This window comes from Pangasianodon hypophthalmus, chromosome 6 (assembly GCF_027358585.1).
Source record: "Pangasianodon hypophthalmus isolate fPanHyp1 chromosome 6, fPanHyp1.pri, whole genome shotgun sequence".
Classification (NCBI taxonomy): domain Eukaryota; kingdom Metazoa; phylum Chordata; class Actinopteri; order Siluriformes; family Pangasiidae; genus Pangasianodon; species Pangasianodon hypophthalmus.
The window spans coordinates 22,387,156-22,414,490 of NC_069715.1; the positions used below are offsets into that span (position 1 = coordinate 22,387,156).

Consider the following 27,335-nt stretch of genomic DNA (forward strand, 5'->3'; position numbering starts at 1 on the left):
GGTATCAGACAGTCAATATTCAATCTGATTCAGTTATTCTTAACAGCATTCTTAACAATAAACATTGTCACAGAGCAGTTTTTAAATCCAGAAGTGGATTTAGATCCCTAATGAGCAAGCCAGAGGCATCAGTGGCAAGGAAAATCCCCCTGAGACAACATGAGGAAGAAACCTATAGATGAACCAGACTGAAAAAGGAATCCCTCCTCTTTGGTGTAAAAATAAAAAGTTGGATTTTAAATCATGAATCTTGTATATACTATACAGTTGAACAGCACTAAGTGTACTGTCAGACTAATAATGCACAAACTTATTTTTAATCTCTTTTTAATGTCTCAATTGGGCAAAAGTGGTAGAAGAAAAAAAAACATTATATTTCAGTGGAGCTTTATGGGCAGGACTATCGAAAGCAATATTTTTATTAAAACAGAACAAGCGCTTATCTGTTATAAAAAAAAAACATGTTGATGACAAGATCCATTAAAAAAGTTAATCTGACTTATTTTATAGGAAAAATGACTTTCCAAAAATAATCAATATATCGAATTTAAAATGACCATAATCACACCACTTCTCTATTATGCTTTTTATGCCCTCTTTTATGCCCCCATCTCTCTCTCTCTATCTCTCTCTCTATCTCTCTCTTGATCTCTTTCTCTGTCTCAGTCTATACTGTCACAATGGTGTTTATGAGCAGTTTTAGCTCTTATCTCATACTCTTCATTGCTCAACTCCATGAGGAGCGTTTCTCTTCACTACTCATCTACTCATCCATCCATCTCAGCTGGAATCACTCCTCACCCAATAGCCAAATGACAATTGACTAAGCCCATAATTGACAACGTGTACCACACACACACACACACACACACACACACACACACACACACAGAAACACTGTCCATGAAAAGAGGCTTGAGATTAAGCTTGTTTTATCTCTTGCATGATCAGTGCTCATTAACCTCTGACAAGAAGCTGTAGTAGCTCTTGTTCTTAATCAACACATGTTAAAATGCACCAGTTCTTCCAGTCTGTTTTCACCTCTTCACCCTGCAACTGGTTTCTAAATAACCTCATACTTATGGCATCAAAACTACCCCTAATAAACACATTATATCAGGAGGTGTGTTTTACTGTACAAGAAGATAAATGACCAGGTTGTAAATGACTTCAAAGCAAAAGCTTTCTTTTTATTCCATTTAACATCCTCTCTTCAAAACCACTTTAGATAGTGAGCAAAATTTGATACTGGTTTTTGATTCATTTTGAGTTTTTATTAATAAAATACTACGACCTAAAGTTTTAAATGTATATAGTAATCTAGAAGAACAGACTTCTAAGAGACTTCTTATCTGAGGGATTCATATTTAGTGCCTCCTGTACTTTATGCAGTTTGAAACAACAGAGAGAGAGAGAGAGAGAGAGAGAGAGAGAAAGAGAGAGTGAAAGAGCAATATAACTACAAGATAAGGATATCTTACTGAGATAACGAACTCAATGATTAAGTTGGTACATGCACTTTGGTCAAGTAGAACATCTAAAAACATGATTTTCAGCCTCATTACACTAATTTATTAACATGAATGTAACTACATTATATATAAGTGTTCAGTAATTTTTCTCCCTGTGTTTTTTGCTCATTAATTATTTTATTCCTAGATCCAGTATCATAGTATAAGATGTGAAAACAACTGTTATGTATTACAATATGAATTTATTTAACTTTTTGCACTTTTTATGTGAGTAGACATTTTTTTTGTTGTTGTTCTTTATCTGTGTGTATAAGTTTTAATGCTACCGAATTGCTGGGAGCAAAATACCAAAGCCTGTAGAATATTGACAAGCCTTTGTGACCTGCCTGTAAATTTGTGTTTGTTTGAAAACAAAATGATACATTTTCAACCCAGACTCAATACAATATATCTGATTGGTCCGAAAGTGTTGATTAATTTTCAATAACAGCAGCTCTGACTGTCGTGACAGGTTTATAGTAACAGCAACATTCACAGGGATTTGTTTGGTGGCGATCTACAGTACGTAATCTATAGCTAACAATAAACAGATCTTAAAAACAAAGAAAAACACATAATTAGTGATATGGTGAAGCTTTCTGTAAGGACACATTTATAAACATTTATGGAATCTGTCTCCAGTGTCAGCGCTTTTTAATAGTCTGTTTCCGGAACAGATGACTTTGCACTTTTTAGTTTCTCTGTAACATGACAAGTTGCTTGTTTGTCCAACAAACTTCAAGAGAGAAAAAAAGAGAGACTATTTAAAGCCATTATAATGTACTGTAAGTGATAACAGGTACTTGTTATCACTTACAGTATGTTATAGCGGCTATAACAGTCTTCTAGTTTCCTGTTGTGATTTATTTAATACCTAAACCACAGTGCTGTTGACTTATCAAATATAAATCTGATTGGCCAAAAGATGTTCTATAAAAGTACAGCTTGAACAATAGCACTTTGCACTTCAATAATCTACGAATTCATAAACACTGCGATGATTGGTTGGTTCTGTGGGATGGGACAAGGCGTCTGGTTATGGCAATATTAAGTATTATGGCAACATTAAACACTGATGTTATATAGCTTTTTTTTTTTTTTTTTTTTTTTTAATCCTATCATTAGTATTATATATCACTTTACAGACAACAGACATTCTACTCAAGTCTTAATCATGTCGTGACCAGCACTAAATTATACATGAATTGGGCTTTTTTTTGATGATCTTAATGTATTTATTACATCTCAATCTTATTCAAATAGTGTAGGGGAGATATGGGAGGGTCAGGTTACATTAATGCAGAAATTCATCTACAGAGAAGTCGAGTGTACAATCTACAGAGAAGTCGAGTGTGCTTGTGACAGAATATTGATATTTATCATATAGAAGGTGCTGCAAATATGTTGTATGAGAACTTGCAGTGACTACTCACAGACATGCCTAGTTACTGACATGCCAAAAATAAAGTGCTTATTAAAAGTTATTAAAAGTTTTCGTGAATGGATACATGAATGGAGCTAAGAGTGTCTTCTGAATTTTTGTGATTTGCTATCTTGCTGTCATCTCAAGAATATAGAACAAGAATATCGAAAAGTCCTAATACTCATGACATCTCTAGACTTCTGTGTGTGTGTGTGTGTGCATGTATGTGTGTGTGTGTGTGTGTGTGTGTTCTTACCGTCTCATAGTTGTACCACACGGCATCAGGAATGTATGCTTGCACTGTGACCGCTCCCTGCAACAGCAAAACAAATCATTAAAAATACTTAATTAATGTAATACATTAATGTAACAACAACAACAACAACAATAATAATAATAATAATAAAGTTTAAAGATTACATTATTCTTCATTAGGTGTAATACACATAAATGATTTCTCAGAACAGATTCTATTCTTCCTTATTTACTGACATCCCAAATTATGAGTACTAATTTACATCCATGATCAGATAAATTGGGGGTGTTGCATTTATTTACAAATAACAAAATAAGCATAATACAAAAGCATGTAGACATGAGTGTGTATTTTGTTAATGAAGTAATGGAAAATGTCTCTGTTTATAGACATTTAAATGTGCAATGAATATCTAATATGAAACCAAGTTTACAGCAGCAATGATAAATCATCATTCTGACACAGAATGTTCATTACTCATTATTCAGATTTAATGTAGTAAATGGTAAAAAAACAAACTGTTTTCAACTGACAGAAACAGGCTTCTGCAAATTTGCATATTCCAGTGCCATGCTTAAAGTGACCTTAGGGTTTATGAAAGCGCATTGAAGGTGCACAGTTAATGGATTCGCACAGTTTACATGTGGTTTTACACACAAATTTCAAGTTACTCAGGGCTTACGAGAGAGGCTTGGGGCTGACAGTCTAAGAAGGACACTAGACTTGAATTCTAGGCTACGCATTATGCACTATATATTTATACTACACATTATAAAATCTATTTTGGTCACAGTGCCTCTCTGCCGGAACAACTACCAATTTAAAAAAAAAAAATGTCCATCAAAAAACAACTGTCTAACTTGTTACTACAGAAACAGTAATGTATTAGAATGGGCACAATAATATAATCCTGGGATTACTACTGTTTGAGCTGTGCTGTTATGGAAAGTTAGTTCTGGTCCACTTGTTTGATTGGTCAAGTGACATTCCAAGAGTGCCTATTTTTCCTATACCCACACTGGGATGTTTCACTCTGTGTATCTCTCCACTCTTCTGTGTTCGCCATGTAAATTTCAACCTCCTAGTTCGAAATGGTTGCTACAATAATGTTAGTGACATCATCAGCGGACAAACAGTACTGTTCAGGAATCTAACATTTAGCTTAAATGAAAGCTCATCAGTTGAAGATGAAAAGGAAGAAGGGGTGCTAATTTAATCAGAAACACCCTTAATGGGAATGTAGGCTCAATGTGAGCTAGCTAGTAAGCTAGTTGAATTGCTATAAAGTGAGTGTGGCTTCTTCAAGATCTATTTCTGCTAGCGGATCAAAAAGAAGCAGAACATTTGGCCATATTGTGTCCGAAATATCACTTACTCAATATTAATTTCTTGTTCATAAAACTGTTGTATAAAAGCAATATTGCACTCGCAAGCTTGTGGTTATACTGATTTTCGGCACGGCTGTGATTACTTATGGAACGCGCTCTCCGGGCTGTTTAGGTTGTCTATGTTTTGTCTCTGGTTCTGGAATCTTCTGAGGAACTAAATAGTTGCAGAACTGTCCTGAATAAGAACTACACAGTGTTTCGACTAGTCACGGTTCTGTGTTGTCACTAACTCAGACAGATTTATTTAGACTGCAAAAGCACAATGACATGCAGAGGGCTAAGCCCAAAACAAAATAAATAAATAAATAAAGGGCTGCTGGAACATTCTGTTTTGCTGCACCAACTTTGTTATAAAATTAGAGTTAGTCATTCTGTAAAGCTTGCATTTAAATAGCAAGCCTACAGTTGTTCCTGGAGCTATGCATGACCCAGGATCTAAAATTAGTTCATCTGCTGGAAAAGTGCCTAAACTCCCTGAGATGAATAATTGCCTGAGCTCCTAAAAAAAGTTCTCCTGTTGTAAATGCACCTACAGTACAGTATATTTTAAAATTGTGTATTAGTTTTTGATAAATGATGGAATATAAACAGCCCTTGACCATGCACTCAGAAGTTTTTCTCACTCATATTTGAGCATATTAGTAAGCATACTATTCAGCACATTTCACTTTTACAGTGCTGCACTTTCCATTAAAAAAAATAAAACTTTCCCAAGGATTTGTTATGAATCAAATCTATTTCACATATTTTTCATAACGAGTGAGAGCGTGTTAAATTGGCAATTAATCACCCATTTGAACATGACCGCAATCTATCTGTTGCTCTAATTTCACTGTAATGAGGTCGGCGATCTCATTAGGAAGGGAAGAAAGGAAGAAAGGAGGGAGGGAAATGGAAAGGAGAAATAATTCCCTCTCTTTTTTTGCAGCAAGTCCCAGTGGAGGTCACCATCACACACACCCAGAGGGAGCAGACAGGAGCCGAGTAACACGGCCATGCTTATGGGAGTAAGTACGAGAGACAGAGATCTCTGTGTTTGTGTATGCGTATGACAGAGACGTGTGTAGAATGAAGAGATCAATCAGAAAGGTCTTGTCTGTGTAAATGAAAGATTACAATAAATATGTATATTTCTCTGTGTGTGTGAGTGTGTGTGTGTGTGTGTGTGTGTGTGTGTGTCTTACAGCATCCAGTACAGGTGTAATAAGCAAATGTGCTCCCCATAGGAATTGACGATCCACTGTCCATGTTGCAGGGTCTGAGTAGAATCTGAAACAAAATGCAAAACAAACACACTTTTCACTTACAAACTTATAACTAATGCCACAAGTTGTACCACTGCATGAATTTGTTTGATTAAAGGACTTTATTTATTTATGATTTTAAATAAAATCTATTTGCAAACCTACAAGGGAATTAAAAAAAAAAAACATAAATTCTAAACTATCTTAAGTATTTCCTTTGCAAGTGGTATAACATGTTAATCCAAAGCTGCAAGACACACAGTTTTGCATTGTATGTTCCTGTCTGCATGTTATAATGCTCACAGCATATGTAAGGCCACGCATACCACACTGAACAAGCTGCTGGCGCTGTTTGATGGCATTAGTAAAATTGATCGATAATAGCATCATGAGTTTACCCTACCCGAGTCCTGTCTGTTGTGGTTCCCATGGCAACAAGCACCATGTATTTCTGTTTTGTTTTATATCCTGCTTTGTCTTCAGACTCTACTTATGTCTTATTTATTTATTTATTTATTTATTTATTTATTTTTACTATTATTATTACTTTTTTTTCTGTGTTTCTGTTCCAGGACTATGAAGTCTTGCTTGTGTTACTATAATTCTGAGCCTTGTAATATTGGTCCCTGTTTATGAGGTTCCTATGTTAATATTTTGTAGTTTTCTTAGTCTAATTTTAGTCTAGACCAGGACAAATAATGTTGTTATAGTTAAGAGTATTAAAAACTAAATCCTGATGTTGGCTCAATTAATAGACTCCTCTATAGATTGTGTGTTACTGTTCTCACTGCTTCAACACTCTCTGTTGGTTAGTAGAGTGACACTTTAAAAATAAAAGCATATCTTGGTAGTAAACTCACTCATGCATGACGGGTCTCACCACGGTGTCCCCACTCACGTGAGCCCTATAGAAGAGTGTGTATAGGTACGGCAGGAGTGTGTAGCGGATGTTCAGGTAGTGTTTGGAACTTCTCACTAGCACAGAGTTGGCACCAAAAGCTGCAGGATCCTGAGGCTTAAAAAAGGAAAAAATATTATTATTATTATTATTATTATTATTATTATTATTATTATTATTATTATTATTCTTTTCGTGATTCAAGACCTTGTCAAGAGGCTTGCGTACCCTGACCCCTTAGGGTGGTGTCTGCAGGCAAGCTATACATAGCATTAAATAGAATTGCCTCAATTTCAAGACTTAGGAAAGAAAACAGGGAATGAATGCAGTTCAGAGTATTTAGCCTTCTTGGAGAAGGTGGATCAGGTGCTCAAGGGGGTAACTCATACTAGAGATATCATTGAGTGAGAGAAGGAGCACTTTGAGAAACTCCTTAAACCACTGGACATTCCTTCTATTCAAAAAGCAGTGCCAGACATCTGGCGTTTTGGAGTTCGTCTATGTGACTCCATAGCGGCAAGGCTGAAGTGGTAGATGAGATCCAGCAGGAGACGTTGAAAGCCCTGGACAAGATTACTGTTGTGTAGTTAATACCTCTCTTCAATCCTGCATGGAGATCTGGGGCAAAGCTTTAACTCCACTACAGTTTTTGGCTTTCATGGACAAAATATCAAGACACAACCAAGGCTGGATTGGTGTCTGGTATGTACCACTCCTGTTATTTGCAGATTATATTGTTCTCTTGGCATTTCCGACATATACTCAAATGTTTTGCTGCTGATTGTGAAGCAACTGGGATGAAAATAGAGTTGTATTATGGCACACCATACTGGATGGAGACCCAGAACTTGGTGAAGTGATAATATATTACAGTTGCCTGGAGAGGAGCTGGTATCTGTGGCTTAGGATAGAGAAGCCTGGGCTGACTTTCTCAGCCTGCTGTCACCATGACCACCACCAAGAAAAACAGAAGGAAAATGAATGAAGGAAGGAAGGAAGGACTTAAAACCTCAGCAGCAATGTTGTGCAAGATACAATCATACCAGCATCACACCCACTTATATCTTTATTACTTTTGTGAGTGTGTATGGCCTACCACTCAAATAATACTGCATCTGGTCAGTACTAGTACAATGGTGGTCAGCAAAATGGGCAGGCTACAGTCAGTATTTCTGGATCTACTGTACACTAAAATAGCTCCTCTATAGAGTATGTCTGATCAAATGACCAATGATTGTAGGTAGGTTAAATAAATAATGATGGATTTGTTGTTGGTAGTGGGCTTTTGGAATGTACTGCAGCTAAACGAAAAAACAGAGATGATCTGCTATGGGATGAGAGAGAGGCTTTGGATCTACGTGTGCAAAAGCTAATCTTGACAGAGGAGACTTTGGAGGACTGATTACTCACTCACTAAAAGGTCAAGCCTTATTCATCTCATTTCGCCATGGAAATCATTTTCCATTCATCCTCATTTGGCCCCTTAAACACATAAGCTCATAACATATTCTGTGATTGTCGCTCTCTCTTTCTCTAATCTAACAATTATGATTGGGGAATAAATCATGGACAAAGAATGTTAGAAGAAGGACACATATTGGAACCCCAAGTGACTCTTTCAGTTCTTACAGATGCTAATGTATAATTAAATATTCATGCATTTTTTAGCAGGTATTGGTGTGGTTTAACATGGAGTAAAATGACCAAAATAGAAGTGTTTGGTTTAGTGTTAAATTAACTCTTACAGTTCGACTCTTGAATTTACAGCTATATCATTTAATTGTTTGATTAACCACTACAGAGCTTATTTAACACATTAGTGCTGAATGAGCATGTGCATTATAAATTTATTTTTATATTATGTTGTACAGTGTAGCATGTTACACAGAGATGTGATCATAGTATGTAACTATAAATTCAGTTATTCTTCATAAAGCATATTGTTCAGCAAAACTACTAGGAAAAAGTATGTAGTATGTAGTAGGAAAGTGAGGATTTGGACCCACTGATAGCTCCTGATAAATTGTATGTGTATGAGTTAATAGAGCATTATAAGAGTTGATTCAGCAATGTAATTGCTACTGTTAGCAGTGATGTTTTATATAGTGCATATACTTACTTTGTAGTACTGGGCGTTGTGGTTACGACTAAAAGGATAAAAGGCTCCGACTTGCATCCAGCGTGTGCACAGCTCCTCGGTTGTGTCGTCAAAAAAGCCACAGATATCTGCACCAATCTGCGTAAAAATATGAATATAAGCAAAATATTTAACTGTTAAAATAAAAATTGAACTCACATTCATCAATCATTTCCTAGTTAGAGGGAAGGTAAATATAGGCAATTCATCACACACAAATAATTAACACATTACAGTTTTTCTAACTGATATAACCCATTTTTTTCCAGACTGAAATCAATGCCTTCAAACCAATTAACACTCCCATGAAAAGCTACTTTGAAGTTTGCAGAACAGTGTACTTCCACTGCAAATGGAAATACTTCTCTTTCTTCTCAGATACATTTTTAATACAGAACAAATGATCTGAAAACTACAATCATCTTTTGATTAAATATATATAGTTATAGTTCCATACGCAAAAAAGTTCTTCAGTGTGGTATGTAAAATAGCTTTTAGTAAAAGGACAAGGTAGTAATTTACAGTTTCTGAAATGGCAGGGGAAAATTTTACACGGCCTGTGTTTTCATATATGTTCTATCTTTAGAAGAAGAGAAATTCAAAGGGATTCAGAAATAGTGAATGTGGTGGAAGAAACACCATTAGGAAATGCAGATATGTTTCAATCTCCTTGCATACCAGTGCTGAATGGTGGAACATTGTCCCAAACTACCATAAATTGCCTCAATTCCAGTTACTCCTGGTCTTGCCTTTGATTAGGATGTCACTGATATTCATATTTATGAATAATTCATATTCATGAATCGTACAAAATAGGAATCTTACTGCTTAGATGGCCCCAAGACAGTATTGTCTCGGTCAAGCGTCTAACTGGGAGAGATCATGGTTGAAGGTTTTCATCGCATTTGAGATTGTTTCTTTGTGCTGTTCCTCTCAAATCTCTTCCTCATCATCACCTTAGACTTGTATTTACAACATTTGGCAGCTTATCTAGATTGACTTACAGAGGTGCTTTGTACTCTCAATCAGACAATATACTTATGCTAGCACAAATAGGCCAGAGTCTATGAATACTCTAAAACTGTTAGAGATGAGTTGGTGCAGCAGCAAATACAGTGCATTTTTTTTTCTTTCATTTTCTCTTCTTAAGTGCTTAGTCAAGAGGTAGGTCTTCAGTCTTCATTTGAAGACAATCCCTGACTCAGGGATTGTCTTGATCCATGTCTTCCCTTTATCTTGTTGGATGGTGGGTCAATTCGATCTCTTCTTCTTACCTGTCCTCTCCTTCTTCTGCCATCTTTTTTTTTTTTTTTTAACCTTCTCCACTCTTCCTCTATCCTATTCTACTCTTTGCTCTCTTCCTCAATCAACTATTCTACCTCCTCTTATCTTTATGCCTCTTCTCCGTGCCATTCGCTCTCTAGTCTCTTCTTCTTTATTGTTTTTTAAGGCTCCAGAGTGTTTTATATACATAGAAAAAAATCTGACAGGTCCTTTGTTGTGTGCTTTGCTAACCCAGCTGACCTCAATCTGGGGGTACATTATTTGAAGGTGAAAAAAATGTGCAAGTTGAAAAAGCAGGAGTCCAAGCACAGGCAGAAAGGGTTGATGGATACAGTATATCCATATTCATAATTCCAGTACACAAGCATGAGTCAAAAGCAACGAGAAGTACAACAGGTATACTACATGGAGACAAACACTCAGTAATATACCATGGGACTTTACAATGAACATACTATGACATATTGGGGATATAAGAAAGCAAATTGATCAATAGCCAAACACAGAATAGGTGAACACTATCAGTAAGAGACCAATGATTGGACAGTATCGGAGACAGGATCAGAACAAAAACCAAAGCACATGGCATTATAAACAAGCACAAAAGCAGGGGGAGTTTCTGACACAGTGTAATTCTTTTGAAGACATGGTTTAGGTAAACTGTACAATTAGCCATCCAGATAGGTGTGTCAATTATTAGTGTGGAGAAATGTGTTATATCAACTGAGAAACTCTGTAACAATCATAATGGTACATAAATTTGTTAGCATTATCCACCCAGTAATCCACCTGCTCCACATGACAGTCTTGTTTTGGGCTGTGTTAATTCAGTCAATGCCATCTGCAATTTTTTTTTTCATCCCTGCTCAATTTCTGTTTTTCAACACAACAGATCAATCCTAATTCGTCCCAGTTGAAGATTGTAAAAGCTCACAATGTTTTCTGTAACCTCTACAGAAGGTTATAGAAATTTAGGGCAAGACATTATTGGTAGAAATTAAGATTTTGGTCAGATTTTTCAGATTTTTGGGTATACTGCATCTATAACTCATCTACTTTTAAATTACATTAATAAAAACTCAGCATTAATGTTTTTTTTGTTTGTTTGTTTTTTGCCCAATTACAGTAAAGCAACTTTGAAGAAGGCTTTACCTCTGCCCAAAACTAGAACACAGAATACAAGGCTCAGAAATGCATGATACAATAGCTAGGACTGGGTATAAGTTGACAAAGCAATCAAGGGCTAACATTAAATAGGTGAACACAATGAGTAACAGAACGGAGTGGAGACAGGACCAAAACTAAAGAAGACCCATGGATTACACAACAAGTAGGGAGGAAGATGACAATGACGATGACAAATTCTTGGCAAGATAAGCATGCAACCAAGTAATTATTTGTGGTTGAAATATGCCATACACTTTAAGATCTCAAATAGTTTTACTCCTACTAAAAAAATGCTCCAAAGCACACTACAGTGCTCAGAGTTCTCAGAGTTCATTTAATGTTTCTGTTTTTCCATTGAATATGCTTTCTTTTGACAGGAGAAAGAAAGCATATTCAATGGAAAAACAGAGTATACAGACAGGCTTTCACATAAAACACAGGGAGCATTTATATGATGTTATCCTTTGTATTAGTTACAACCTTAATCAATCTATAATTGTATCTGACATAAAAGTTAAGATTATTGTAAAATCATTGGCTTGTTACTTAACTTAATTTCCCTATAGGGCTTGGGAATCGACTTCACCGCATGCTGCATCGCGAGAATTGTTACACCATTTCAGAAGGACTAGTTCTGTATTAACATGCTACAAATACATTCATGCACACTAAGAGCTTAAAGAGATTGCTGTTTTATCGTGGTTTCTCATACTTATTAATGCTTGGCCTATTGTGTTATTGGCAGTTAAAATAAGCACCTCTGAAACTTTGCTTCCTTTGTTTTGCTTCTACACTAGAAATCAGGAACTACTTTTTTATTTTTTGGCAGTGATAACAACAGCTTCCCACAATAATGACTAAACCTGCCAAAATGGCAGGTCATTCATTATATACCACATCATTCATCTCTGCCTCTGCCTGTGTCTGATCAGCCATAACATTAAAACCACCTGCCTAATTTTGTGTAGGTCCCCCTTGTGCCACCAAAACAGCTCTGACCCGTTGAGGCATGGACTTGGTGCTTGCCTAGCACCAAGACATTAGCAGCAGATCCTCTAAGTCCTGTAAAATGCAAGGTGCGGCCTCCATGGATTGGACTTGTTTGTCCAGCGCATCCCACAGATGCTCGATCGGATTGAGATCTGGGGAATTTGGAGCCCAAGTCAACACCTTGAACTCTTTGTCATGTTCCTCAAAACATGACTGAACAATTTTTACAGCGTGCATTCTGGTGCCATATCTTCCCCAGGTAAGCGACATACACACACCCAGCCAGGCCACCTTCCAGTGCTCCACGGTCCAGTTCAGATGCTCATGTGCCCATTCTAGATGCTGAACTCTGACCTAAACTCTGTCTGCAGCTACGCAGCCCCATATGCAACAAGCTGTGATGCACTGTGTGTTGTGATCACCTTTCTATCATATCTAGCATTAATGTTTTCAGCAATTTATGCTACAGTAGCTCTTCTGTGGGACCGGACCAGACAGGTTAGCCTTCACTCGCCATGTGCAACAATGAGCCTTGGGTGCCCATGACCTTGTCGCTGGTTCACCACTTGTCTATCCTTGGATCACTTTTGCTAGGTACTAACAACTGCATACTAGGAACACCCCATAAGTCCTGCAGTTTTGGAGATGCTCTGACCCAGTCATCTAGCCATCACAATTTGGCCCTTGTCACTCAAATCCTTAAACTTTTCCTTCTTTCAACACATCAACTTTGAGAATTGACTGTCCACTTGCTGCCTAATATCGCCCACCCCTTGACAGGTGCCAATGTAACAAGATCATCAATGTTTTGTCACGTCACCTGTCAGTGGTTTTAATGTTATGGCTGATCGGCGTATATTCTTATGCGTTGTGTTTTAGTTAATGCCTTACCAATATTGGGCTCATGACAAATGTTTTTGACAGGCTAGAGAACCAAATACACTGATTAGATAATAAAATGCACAGAGTCTCCAACTAGCTAGCCTGTTGGCCTCGGCGATACACAGAGCCTGGATAAAAATTCATTTTGCAGTCTAACAGTGTGAGATTACAGTGGAGCAACCAAGATGGTTTGCTCAATTATCTGCTACTCAGTAACTGTGACAGTCACATTGATAGTGCACAATTAAGTTTTTTTTATCCTCATACAGGCCTCTGAAACACTGAGGAAACAGCATCAACTGCAGTATCATCAGAGTTGCAAATACTTTTGTAAGTTTGTTCCCAACTACATATTAGCATGCTAGATAGTTTGTCAGTATGCCACTGGTGCCATTACTATCTAAGCATAGTACTTAGTGGACATTATGCAGCTTGCGATGCAGTTTTAAATTCTCCTGAATGTGTATTGACTTAATGTGGTGGAGAAGGACACAGCACAATAAATGTTAGCATTCTTGTAGTACTGCTTCTATAACTGATGGGATAAAACATATCATGGCAGAGGATTCTGATTGTAGAAGGGTTGTACTTACATAAGGCACTCCAAATAGGTTAAACTCCAGCATGCCAGGTATTGCCCATTTAATATCATTCCAGTTGGCAGCATTATCACCCAGCCAGTGGCCTGAATACTTTCCCACTCCAGGGAAAGAGGAGCGAGTGAGAATGAATGAGCGATTGCTGCCAAAGACTTGCCTCACGGCCCTAGAGGACAAGAAGCACAGAAAAAAAACGAGTGTTTTTGAGCAGGTGAAACCTTAATTCTGGGTCATTTCATATTATTATAACTACATTTTTTCCTGTCACTTCATCTCAATTATCATAATAAACAATACGAAGCCACCAAAGCCATTACCATGATCTGAATCCTCCTGAGTGGAAAAAGAGATTATTCTTTACTTTCTGGGTCAAAATGAGCTGAATAGCTCTACGTAAATATGCTTTTTGAATTGTTTCAAAAAGTTTCCTGCGAGGAAAAAAAAATCCCTTCTATGGTGGTATGTGTAAAGCAAACCACTAAAGGTCTAGACTATATTGAGTCTTATACTGCAGTAATACAATATCAAAATTCAACAACTCAAATTTTTAACTGTTGTGGTCTGCTTGTGACCATTCCCAGCTTTAATCAGAAGCGTGTTACAGAGGAATTTTCCAAAATGTTGTTGGATTTATGCTAGATTAAAAAAAAAAAACTGAAAAAAACTGAAAAAAAAAAAAAAAATCATAACTGGCATTTTTAAATATTACTTCTATCAGAGCATGGTATTTTCTTGATAAAACAAAGATTATCATCCAAAATTTCTATTAGTCTTTCTATTAAGAAATTTATTTTTCTAAGTATGCAAATGTATTATCAAATGGAAAATATTAATTGTCATGGTCTTGCCTTCAGTGAAGTGATATGTCATCACAACAATTAATCAACAGTAAAGATGTTTTTTAAACCTAATTAAATAGGTTTCAAATTTATAGAAGGATTTCTCTACTGAAATATATTAGTTCTTGATAACTGATGAAATAAGAAGAGTGGTGGACTTAGACTTTTGCGCCCAAATGTATGGCACTTTGAAGGACTTACTCTTCTGTCGCCAGCACCATGGAATATCCGTAAAGACTGTGAACATCATAGTGATTCCCCCAGGCCTGCTTTGCATCCATACACAAAGTCTTACTGTACATCAAATTATCAAGGATGTCTAGTGAGAGAGAGAGAGAGAGAGAGAGAGAGATTATATCATATTCTGTAACAGAATATACAATCTTTATAACTTGGTGGGCACCAAAAAGCTAAGAATATCAGACAGTTTTGACCTTTTGGGGACATTTGGCTAGGAAAACTGATTTTTTTCAAACAGATTTTTTTTTATTAATTAAAAAAAAATTCTTGCTGTTACTGAGGTTAAGGTTAGATTTAATGTATACATAGCTTAATAAGCTGCATTAATAATTATGTCAGTGGAAGGTCCTCACAAGGAAAGTAAGATAAATGTGTGTGTGTGTAAGTGCTCTCATGTTTGTAAGCAGGATATCTGCACATATTTCAATTTTATATGAGGATTTTCTCAAACAGTTTATGAGATTTATGGCCTGGGGAAAGATGCTAAGCAGGTGAGAAAGAGAGAGAGGGAGGGAGAACTGGACTGTAAAATGGTAAATGCATGCCATCCAATTGACATGCAGCTCGTCAGAGCATATCTCCTACATTTAATAATTCATGAGTATCCACAAGGGTAATGGTAGTATACAATTTATTATTTTCCTGCTCTAACCAGTGTAACTAAATTCAAACATATATTTATCATGCAGTTTAGTCAAAGCCAGATTTGTACAATAAAATAAATAAATAAATAAATTTAACGCAAATGGAAAGACAACATTCTCTCATTGAGCCCCAAATAGAGCTCAACACTCATCACTTTTTCACCAGTCTTACTTCTGAAAGTAAATTTAATTTCTCTTGATTTTTCAGAACTTTTTTTTTCAATAAAGAGGATAACATGTCAAACAAAACACCTACGAGATGAATCACAAGATGAGTCGTTACCTCTTTTATTTATTTATTTATTTATTTAATAATTTCTAAGTTATTAGAAAAATAGAAATATAGCTGCACAGATCAAACATCAAATTTGAATTTCTTTCTCAGAAAGTTGTGAAAATGTCCTCAACCCTGAGTTAAATGACAAGCACTCAGGAAGGCATCCCAGTTTTTTTTCCCCACTTTGTCAAAATGTCTGCAATGCTCATCAAACGTGAGAAAGATGCTTACATACTCTGGGCAGATGACAGCGAAGAAAGTTTTAAAATGTTTAACTTACTTATTAAACATGAATAAAAAAGAAATTTAGCCAACATACCGGAACTCACTAAATAAATCATTGATTATTTCCCCACACAGCGCAATCAGTGATCAGTTGAGTGAAGAGACAACATGATTAAATGTGACCAAAGACATTTTAGCTCAGCTGATGAGACAGAGACCTGATGTGAATGATACTGATAATCAAAGTGAAAAATCATTCTCACTGTAAATTCTTTAAAATTTAGCAGTACTTTTTTCTCCTTCTCCATAAGTAGATTAGGTTATAATGTAGTAGTAGCTTGGGCATCTTTATAAATCTTTAAATGTGATCGTCTCACTTTTTAACTTTTTGGGGTAAACAGATTTTAAAATGCTAGAACTTTACTTGTGATTTAGATACAGTATGTGTAAATAAATATATAAAGCAATTTAATTTCAGGAATACATGTAGTTTTCAGCACTATATAATGTAGAAAATTCATGATCTCAATGTTGGTGAAATTTTGTGGAGGGGCGGATGATTATACAAGACTTTTTATGAGTCCTCACTCATTTAGCAGGGTTTGGGGTATCTTGACCACAATCTTCGGTCTCATTTTTGTCATTAGGTTCGGCATTGTTGTCAGAATGAATGTTAATACTACAGGCTTCTGGCTTGAACATGGGTCCTAGACCAGCTAAGATGTTATGGAATGAGTGTCATGTGACTTTTGTTTGCAACTGGAAAGTGGGGGCAATGACTCAATGCCGCTCCATAGATGGAGCCTATACAAGTATACTGGAATTACTTTTTGGTAATTAGCTGAGGAGTTAAATGCAATGGATTAAATCAACGAAAAAAAAGCTTACAGCGTTGAGTCTAAAACTTTGTAATTGCACATCGAGAGCTGTGTGTGAGACTTACTTGGAGTGAATGGAGGATAATTCAACGTATTATCAGCGCATCCTTTGTTGGAGCCTGGCACAAAGCTGGACACCTCGTTCATGTCCTTATAAATGAACAACAATTAGTTCAGCTCTGTTATCTCTACGCTGCTAATTGTTAGCACATTAAAACTGAGAATTTTATGGAGGCATTCAAAAAGCTATTGATTTCAGCATACATCATCAGCTAAGAGGAGACACTCACACACATAACACTGTTAAGTACCACATTATTAATACCTGTGTAGTTACACATAAACTAGACATACATCTAAAATGTAACTACTGAGGATTACAGGGGTCTTATGTAAATACACAAGTACTAAATTTTGGGACTAACTTTATTTACTGCATCATATTTGTGCAGAGGTTTGGGAGAATGTTTTTAAAGAATCAAGGATTATTTCATAACAGATGAGCTTCCTGTTTAAATGCCGTGAGTGACTTTTACCTTAGTTTATAAGATTTCTGTGACTCATGTGGATGATGCTGATAATCAAAATGATTACACATTTCCACATTTCCCATTTCTAATTCTTTGAAACTGTATCAGCAATGTGTAGTCTTTTGATAAGTATGATAGGTTACAAATGTAGAGCTGGGCAGAAGCTCAGAATAATATTTAAACAAATATTAAAATGGACATCACAGTTATTATGTGCTTCTAATCATTTATGTACGTTGTTTGCCTTTTTTAAAAATAAAATAAATTACATACTTATTCTTATGACTGCTGAATGGGCTTGACTTTTAAATAAACTGTAAGTCTGTAGTCTGTTAATAAAGGCTGGTATGAAGGTAGATATAGATCTCATTATCAAATTTCTAATTTGTCTTGTGTATTACAAATTAAACTAAAAGCAATTTCATCATTAATCAATAACTAGCAGTTGCTTTTAGACAATCAATTTATAAGCGTCTTTCAGTTGAGTAATAATGAAATGGTCTAAACTTGACATCTGAAATGCTTGAAACCTTTAAATGCAATTTTCTTTGTTTTCACTTCTGGTGGTACTCCAAATTTAAAATGCTAGAACTTTACCTTTGGTTGAGATACATGCAAAAGATACACGAGAGATACATTAAAATAACATATTTCAGTTTTCAGAACTATAATAGAAAAGGCACCCTGTGTTTTTCATGCTGCCACTCATCTGTTTTGAAATATGCTAACCTAACATAATCAGATGGATGAATTACTGATCTAAGTTATTATTATGCAATTGGACAGTTCCTACATACTACCTATCCAAGAACTGTCCACTTATTTTGAAGGGTAATTTATATATAAAGCTACTCCTTAAAAATAAGTGGTCAGTTTCTGTGTAGTGTGAAAATCCTATTACAATCATAAAGTAAAGCTTATTTACCCTCACCCTGTTACACCTGAGAGAGAATGTCACTTTACAGCTGTCAAGATACGCTTGTGTATTTACACAAACCAAAACTGCCATTGATACATATATTTATTTACATAAGATGTACTACTGTTTTCCATCAGTAACTCCTCAGTAGTTACACTGTAGTTGCCTGTATAGTTTATGTATTACTACATTATTACATACTGTACAGTACATAGTATACTACTACATTATTAGAGACAAAATATAAAGTAAAAACTTTTTTTTTCTTGTCATTTTTTATATTCTACAGAGTTACTTACAATCCAGATTGCGTCATGATTCACTTGATTATGGAACCGGACTATTTCATCCACCCACCACTTGATGCAGGATTGCTTGGTGTAGTCAGGAAACACGGTTTCTCCAGGCCAAACCTGCACATCATACGAAACACACCGTATATGACTCAGAAATCTCATAAAACTAAAAATAAAAATAAAAACCTAATTTAACAATAGAAACACATATCACACAGCAGCAGTGGCTCATGACTGTAGATTTTGGTGGGGAAGGATGGAATTACTAACAACATAGCCAAATATAAAATTAAGCCAAGAGGCTATCACACTTGACTTATGCTATAGTCTACTATCTAGTTAATTTTTTAAAGTAAACTGACAATGGACAGTTTTAGACATAACATCATTCAACTGTGGTTGATACAGCATGTGTGTTTCCTGTGTGAGAGATGAACATAGTCAAGCTACTATCACTAACCAGGATTGACAGGTTTCAGCAAAATTTCCAGCCCAGCTACACCTCAAATTCCACACAAAAGACTTGAAACTAGACCAATAAAATTCAACCACTGAAACAAAGAAGACAGTTTTTCTTCTTTTTCTCACAGTCTTTGCATGTGAAACAACATCACCATGGTGCACACATATTTCTGATGTACGTACATTATCTCCTCCATAATCCCCCTTTTCCTCTCCCGATCTTTGCAATATATCTTACAAGAGAGAGGGGTCTGTAAATCATAGACACACTGTGTGCACTTTATTAGATTTCATTCTGATTATTTGCAATAACAGATTTGCATGGTGTGTAATACTTTAAAACTATCCCAATCTGGCAACCCCATCAACTGTCGCATTTGCTGGTCCTCACCTGAACATTGGGCAGCGAAATGCCTAAATGCACCTCTATTAGTGATTATTTTAGTTCTCACTTTTTACTACTAAGTGTAATAATAACTGTATGTGCACACTGCTCCACGATTCTGCAACATCTAGAAAGACAAGCACTGGCTATCAAAAATAATCACATTTCTTTGCAATAGTTATCTACACTAGCTCTGTTAGCTATGTCTGCAGAAAGCTTTTTTTCTTTTCTTAATATAAATTTTAATTGATTTATTTGAATTTAAAAAATCTAAAACACATAAAACATGTTATGGTTATGCTGTGACATTTGTAGTTATATAAAATTCACTTATTACACCTTGTTAAAACGTCAACAGGCTTTCTTTTTTATAGTACCTTTTTGTCACCTTACTTGCTTATCTGAACTAAATAAACAATCAAACCTAGCAAAATAAGATAACATTGTCAATCTTGTAGCTAATGCTAGGTCAGTCTTATAATTTAGCTAATAATCACATTCCCTACGACCATCAGGAATGACAGTTTTACTCCCAAAACCTCACTATTAAGCTCTATATTATCGTTTTAATATTTGTACATTGTTCAAGCCAACGGCAGAGAGGGATAGATACTGCATTGACATTGAACGCTATCAACCCCAGGTATGCTTTTAAGAGTTCCTAGGAACACTTAGCAATATTGAGAAAATAGAAAAAAAAATGGATTGTGTTTTAACATTTAAAGGTTTTATTATTAGTAGCAGTTTCATAGATTTGAAGATAAGTCAACATTTGAATTTGAATATAATAAATCTCTCTCTTCTTCATACCATCACTATCATTCCTGTGTTTATGGTATTTTTTATAATGCCAGTAAAAGTCCTTTTGTCTGATGCTTCTACTGGTCCACAAAGTTTTTAGCATTTTTTTTTTATTGTCACATTTAGCTTCGACAGTAAAAACACACACAAGTCACGTGCACATACACACTTAGTCAATGTTCGTGGACCAAAGCCAAAATGAGAATTGGACTCCAAATTATCCTCTCCAATCAAGATTTCAATGAACTTCCCTATGAGAAATGTTGTTCTCAACATGTCTTTAGTTAATGTTTGAACAGCATACTGTGTCCATGAATAGATTAATACAAACGCACACACAAGCAAACAAACCCTGTTCAAAATATCGGGAGGGGAATTTATAGGCGATTTACAGTAATCTCGATGCCCTCAAGATCTCCCTCTCCAGTGTCTCTTCTCGCTATCTGGTATCACACCCACACATCATTTTATCACCCTCTATCTGTTGATTATCTGTTCTCTTTGACATTTATTAACTGATCTTTGATGCCAGTAGGCTGAGCTCTCTAATGCTGATCCAAATCCTTTTTTTTCCTTTATCAGAGCTATAAGGCCTTGTGCCACCATGACCAGCTATACAGACATGTCTTTATAATATAGTAATACCATTTGTAAAAGAGGACCATGTGGTTTTATGTTTAATAAAATGTTATGAAAAAATTCTGGCCAAATTTCAATTAACTTTTTTGATAGTAGGGTCAAACCTCCTTTGTGCTCCTTGTTGTACTGCTCTGTGTAGCTAAATGTTCCTAAATGTTCTGTAACTATACTTTTTTATGGACTATAACTGGATTCATTTTACACACAAAGACTAGATTGAGTGTTACAGGTTTTGTTTCTAATAAAAAAATGTGAATCTTAAATACATTCCTGTGTCTGACTATAACAGAAGAACCTGTATCACCTTAAGCTTAGGGTCTATTTGTTGCTAATTTAAAAATAATTACTGAGAAATTTGCAATAATGAAATATAGGTAATGGCCTCACACATGGCACATAGGTCTGTTTTATCTCAACAAAATAGTTTTGTAATAGACTATGTGTAAACAAACAAACAAACAAACAGACAAATGTTACCGTAAATATACATATGTGCTGCCTTTTTCTTTTGTTTGGGTTGTCTTTTTAGTGATACCAAGAATGAAAAACAGGAAGAGTGCATCAAGTTTGAGCTTTGGACCTAAGTTATTGTAGCAGTTATGCAAAGACTCGGTTGTTGCATTATTTGTACATCAAACCATCTAACAGTGTTACCACCTTATAGTCTATTTTATATGAAGACTGCTTTATAGAGTACTTTATTATGAGTACTCTAATGTGTGAACAGATTAGTGCTACATTTAACTTGTACGCCTGGGGACGAGACAAATTTACTGGATTTTGTACATTGCTGGTTGTAAACATGTACATTTAGAAGCCGTGGCAAAATTGTGTTTCATCTAGAGCAGCAGAACAGTCTGCATTCACTTTGAGAGGCAAAAGCCAAAGAGATTAGACACTAATCTAAAATCAATGCATACTTGACTTGAAATAAACCCACAAAACTCAAGAGTGAATAATCGCAGCTAATGCGTGTTATCTGTTTTATTGTGCTGATAGTATCATTTAAAAACAGTCCTCTCTTTTAATATATGGTTTGCAAGTGTGTATTTTGTTATGTTATATAACGTATACTAATCTGCCTTTATTATCTCTAGAAATAATTTCTATTACTTCAGTGGTGTCCAAAGTCTGAGTCTACATATTATGTAATTATTATTATACAGTAAAACATTATTTAAAGCTAAGGGGTTTTTAATTATTATTATTATTATTGTTATCTTTGAACTTTGAACTACACTTGATGGCCAAAAGTATGTGGACAATAATCTTCGCCAACTGCTGCCACAAAGTTGGAAGCACAGAATTGTCTTTATAGGCTGTAGCTTTAAGAGTTCCCTCCACTGGAAATAAGAGGCCCAAACGTTTTCCAGTATGACAATTTCCCTGTCCACAAAGCAAACTCCATAAAGACATGGTTTGCCAATGTTGGAGTGGAAGAACCTGAATTTCCTGCACAAAAAGCCCTGAACTCGACCCCAATGAACACTTCTGGGATAAACTGGAATGCCAACAGTACACCCGAGAGCCTGTAGACCTCACTAATGCTCCTGTAGCTGAATGAGAAAAGGTTACACAACAGCTACCATTCTGGAAGGGTGAGGGTGTTTAAATTTCAGTAGTCTTTTAAGATGATTACTTATCACACTGTAAAATGTTGATTGAATTCTATAACAATATCAGATTATATAATGAAAATCAATCCTCTAATGACAAACCTGTGATTAAAGGAAATTATTAACTCCTGCTTATGTCAACATCCAGTGTGATCCAGGATTGTGCAGAAAATGGGGTCGCACAAACAGAAACATTCTTCAAAGTGAGCTTAAAGTAAATAGGATATTTTCTGTCCATTGTGTGCATGTTTGTTTTATGTTTCACCATTGCCCGCAAGTAATGTCATCCTATGCTGTCCTCTTATTGGTGGCTTTTAGACAAGATTTTCATAAAAAAAAATTCTGACTCTGGCAGAACTTTGTCTTTGGCTGTCTTTGGTCAAAGTTGGCCAACATCTCTTAGCAACAGTTGTCAAGGGGTTATTGCCACCGAATTCAGGTACAGTCCATGGGGTTGGGGTGGGCTATGGGGTTGGGGTGGGGTTAGATAATTATGTATGTTATCATTTATCAGAACAGTTGTCACTGTTCCCAACTTTATGGCATATATTTTCTTTTTATAGCCATCGTTTTTTACCTCTCCCACTAGTGGAGTCTTTCCATCTGCCTCAGTGACCCATGCATCAGCTTGCGTTCCTCTGTCATGTGACTCGTATGGTCCGTTGATTCTCTTGCTCGTGGCTATGGCGGGATCCTTTCACAAAAAAAAAAGAAAAAGAAAAGGAAAACAAAACAAGCACATTTTCAGCTTGATTATGATGGTTGCTAGTCATTCATCAAACCAGCACAGGTGTTGAGGCACAGGTGGGAAAGGCAGCACATTTCTGCAGCAAATTGCCTCTTCACAAAGAGAGGTAAAAGTTAATTGACCAAATAAAAAGGCAGGTAAAAAAAAGATGACTCACCAATATGAGAATATATCTTTGTCCTTTTGCATGCATGTAGTCAGCAAACTGTGGGAGGTCTTTGAACTTCACCAAGTCGTACGTGAAGTCCTTTTTGTCCTCCATGTAGTCTATATCTGTGTACTGCACGTCCTGGAACAGGTGATGCAGGAGAATAAATGAGTGTATTTGTCCTTATTATCTCCTTCTTTCATTCTCTGCCAGCTCCACCAATTCGCCTGGGAGAGTCCCAGTTTTCATCGTCCTCACCTGACGTTTCTCAGGCTGAACATTTTTTATGCGTTAGCCTGGAAATGCATTCCTCATGGATTATTATTTTGTAATTTTCATATGTAAATGCAACACTCTCTTAAAATTCATCCTTCATACTACCTCACTGGGGTCTGGAAAATCTTCATTTTTTAACTATGTTCACCCCAGAATTCATGTCTGTAATAGCTAAAGCTGCATGGCTTAGCCTTTATCCTTGGCTTTAAGGGTTATGCATGGCTATTATTTTGTGGTTTCATAGTTTTCAATTATTTATTTTCTGAAATTTAATTGGGTTTTATGACAAGAACATGCCTAAAAACCCAATGTAACATTTCTCATGTCTCAAGCTTGTAAACAGTAGCATTTTCTAGTTGCTGCTGGACATTGGTCATATTTGTAGCACATTATTTGTGATACATAAATAAATTAATAAAGCTAACTTTTTAATTGTAATTGCTTGGTATTAATACTACTTTTTTTTTTTTTTTTTTAGTGTGTCAAAAGAAAGCCTAAATGTTTTGAAGAAGATTTGTGCCTTCTCCGTCATTAGCCTCTGCTGGCTATTGTTGCAGGGAGCAGCACTGTCGCAGGGCTTATTAGAGATATTATTTTGTGGTTTTACATACATATTATTACAAATCAAAGTCTCTGAAATGTGTACAGCCTAGTTTCTGGTTTCTGAGGTCTCAAGCTTCGCAATTATCTCTTCCCCAGCATTTGTGTTTGCTATCTGTTTCCAAAGAAGCCTGGTCTGATGTATGGGTTATTATTTTGTGATTTACATACCCGAATGTGGGATTCAAAGGGTAAAGACTTCTAACTCCCCTATCTGAGCTCTCAAGGTTATGAAGTGTGTTTTCACCAGTTTTAGCATCCACTAGAAGCTGCTGTAGATCTTAGCTCTAATGCATTGCTCAACATTTTGGGGATTTTCATACATAAATGTAGGAACCAAAGTTACAGAGACTCAAATTATTTGAAGGGCATGACCTTCACACAGTTTCTGAAGCTTCAAGCTTGGCAAATATGCTTTCCCCATCATTAGCATCCACTAGCTGATGAATGGCACAGTCAAAGCCTGTTGCTCATGCTAGTGTTAGCTGCACCATTGCCTACTGCTTTTCATTACATTGGCATATTCAGTCTTCCATAAAGCTTCAGCAGATGGTGAGTTGCTCCTGCCAGGTCTTTGCAAATGCTAATCATATGGAGACATATTAGGCTGCTGCACTAATTCCCCCTTTGTCGTCACACCAACACATTGTCCTTCAGAGTGTCTTACAGCAATTACAGGTGAAACATTAAATACTGCAGACACTGTGTTCATAGTTTTCATCGCATAAATATGATTCATGTTATTTAAGAAATGAAAAGGTCTCATAAGCAAATTTCTGTCATTTCCTTGTTTGGGTTCAGGGGGGAATTTGGTGGAAGTGGTTTTGAGGAGGAACAGAAGGAGATCCAGTAATGAGTTTTCTGGAACTTACATAAGGAAGGTCAATTGCTCGATTTCTCTCCACCGTATTCTTTACTTCTTCCAGGCTGCCATAGTCCCAGCGAGAGAGCTGGAAACCGAAAGCCCAATATGGAGGAATAGTTGGCCTGCCAACCAGCTAGAGAAACACACATACATCATGAAAAGTAAATTAATAAAATTACTTAAAAGTCCTGAACTAAATTAATTCATGCTAATATGTGTATATTTTACTTAGCATATTGATGAACTTAATTTTATTTTTTAAAAAATTTTGCCAATTTTTTAAAGTTTTAAAAGAGAGAGATACATTACCACAAACATTATTTTTTCTTCCTTCCAACCTCACCATAGATCAGTTTTGAATCAACATTATTATACATAATATTACATAATATTATATAAAATTACAGGTGAAACATTAAATACTACAGACACTGTGTGTGGGTTACTAATCTGATTTACTGGATTATACATAATAATGTTAAATAATGTTACATATACATAATAATGTTTGTCTTATTATACATAAGACCACATTGTCAATGCAGAAAATCCAATTTCCTTTCATTTTGATTTAATTTGTTGTTACACAATATATTTCATTTAAAAAGTAACATAAGTATGTCCTAACACAAAATGGAAATAATCTGACAAAAATATCTAAAGATTATTTGTTATTTTTTCACTGAGCACATTTACATGCATGTAGTGTTTCAATAACTTAATGACATTAGTATTTGTAGTAAAGCTGTCGGTCTAAGGACAGTATTTTGTAACTGTAAATTCTTTTAATGGCCAAATAGCAGAAATATGTCACAAAAGGCTACACTGATTTATTTTCTGATTTGAGGTCAATTCTACACGTGACTCCAGCGAACAATTTGAAAGTGTTTATGGTAACAAATTGCAAATAACAAAGTGTCCTTTTTTGAGCTTCATATATTGTAAAATCTCTCTCTCTTTCTCTCTCTCTCTCTCTCTTTCTCTCTTAGTCTGGTACCCTTTTAAATGATAGAAAAATTTAAGATATGAGATTGATGATAACTCAATTATTAAGATCAAATGAGGCATTGTATTTATTGAAATATGATACCCGATGTAATCTGATTTAAGATATTGTAGTATACTTTTTACATGAGAACTCGAATAATTGGATTGTTGAAATGTGATACAAAGCATTTCCCTAACTAAAGATAAAGACATTTAACTACACTGAATGAGGACGTTGGACCTCATTTATATATCTTTTAGTAAAGGAATATGTAAATATTTGCATAAGACAAACTGAAATAACATTTTCCCCCAGATTTACAAAAGTTTCAGTGCAAAGCGCATTCCTGACACAGCTAATTTGCATTTAGTGACGCCGCCAAAACACCATAAAAGTTCAAGTGCACAGTCAGCTGGGAGCACTATAATTGAACCATGAGGGTAAAGGCTGAAAGGCAGAAGTGGATGTTATTTTGACTCACTTACATGCTAATAAACATATTATATTAGTTATTATATTATATTATATATAATATACAATATATTATATTATACTGTATAATATTAATGATAATATGTGAGCACTAAATCTATTTATGGCATTTGTTTATAGCTTATGGCTATGTGGAGACAGACTGGCCTGTCCTCCATTTATGGCAGCATTTCTTTTGTCATAATTGAATGTCTAGGTTTTTTTTTTTTTTTTTTTTTTTGTCTTAATTTATGGGTTTGTTTTGGCTCACTTACTTTATTATTATTATTATTATTATTATTATTATTATTTAATTAATTAATGCCAATAATATAAAATGACTGGATTTCACAAAATCTCAATAGTACTCTTTGTCATGTTTATCATGAACTTGGCATAACAAATATCCTTGAACGTTACAGCTCATTATTGTTCATTTTAATATTCCATGAGAAATCCATGAGTTGAGTTAGCACTAAAGCGGTATAATTTACAGTAATATATAAAGTATATATAAAGTAATATAAATTACTTTATAGGAAATTGCAAATTGAGTTCAAAAGTTTTGTTGTGTCTGTTAATTTAAGTTCGAATTATTGAACAATTGATCTTTTAATTTTTTTTTTTTTTTTGATAGGTTCATGACCAATTCAGCTGTAAAGCCTACAAGTCAAATTGATTGAATCTGTGATTGATCGGCCATATTTGA

General features: G+C 35.4%; 1 protein-coding gene across 1 annotated transcript in view; it reads right to left on the bottom strand.

Annotated features, from left to right (window-relative positions):
• The window catches only part of si (sucrase-isomaltase (alpha-glucosidase)), a 75,884-nt gene that overhangs the window by 35,048 nt on the left and 13,501 nt on the right, over window positions 1-27,335 (bottom strand). Inside the window, exons 10-20 of the mRNA XM_034305154.2 lie at window positions 25,175-25,300; window positions 23,436-23,567; window positions 23,108-23,224; window positions 18,631-18,744; window positions 16,948-17,032; window positions 14,820-14,937; window positions 13,774-13,945; window positions 8,840-8,956; window positions 6,683-6,837; window positions 5,763-5,847; window positions 3,191-3,247 (exon numbers count right to left, since the gene is read on the bottom strand). Coding sequence (XP_034161045.2) covers window positions 3,191-3,247; window positions 5,763-5,847; window positions 6,683-6,837; window positions 8,840-8,956; window positions 13,774-13,945; window positions 14,820-14,937; window positions 16,948-17,032; window positions 18,631-18,744; window positions 23,108-23,224; window positions 23,436-23,567; window positions 25,175-25,300 — 1,278 coding nt within the window. The remainder of the gene's footprint in view (window positions 1-3,190; window positions 3,248-5,762; window positions 5,848-6,682; window positions 6,838-8,839; window positions 8,957-13,773; window positions 13,946-14,819; window positions 14,938-16,947; window positions 17,033-18,630; window positions 18,745-23,107; window positions 23,225-23,435; window positions 23,568-25,174; window positions 25,301-27,335) is intronic.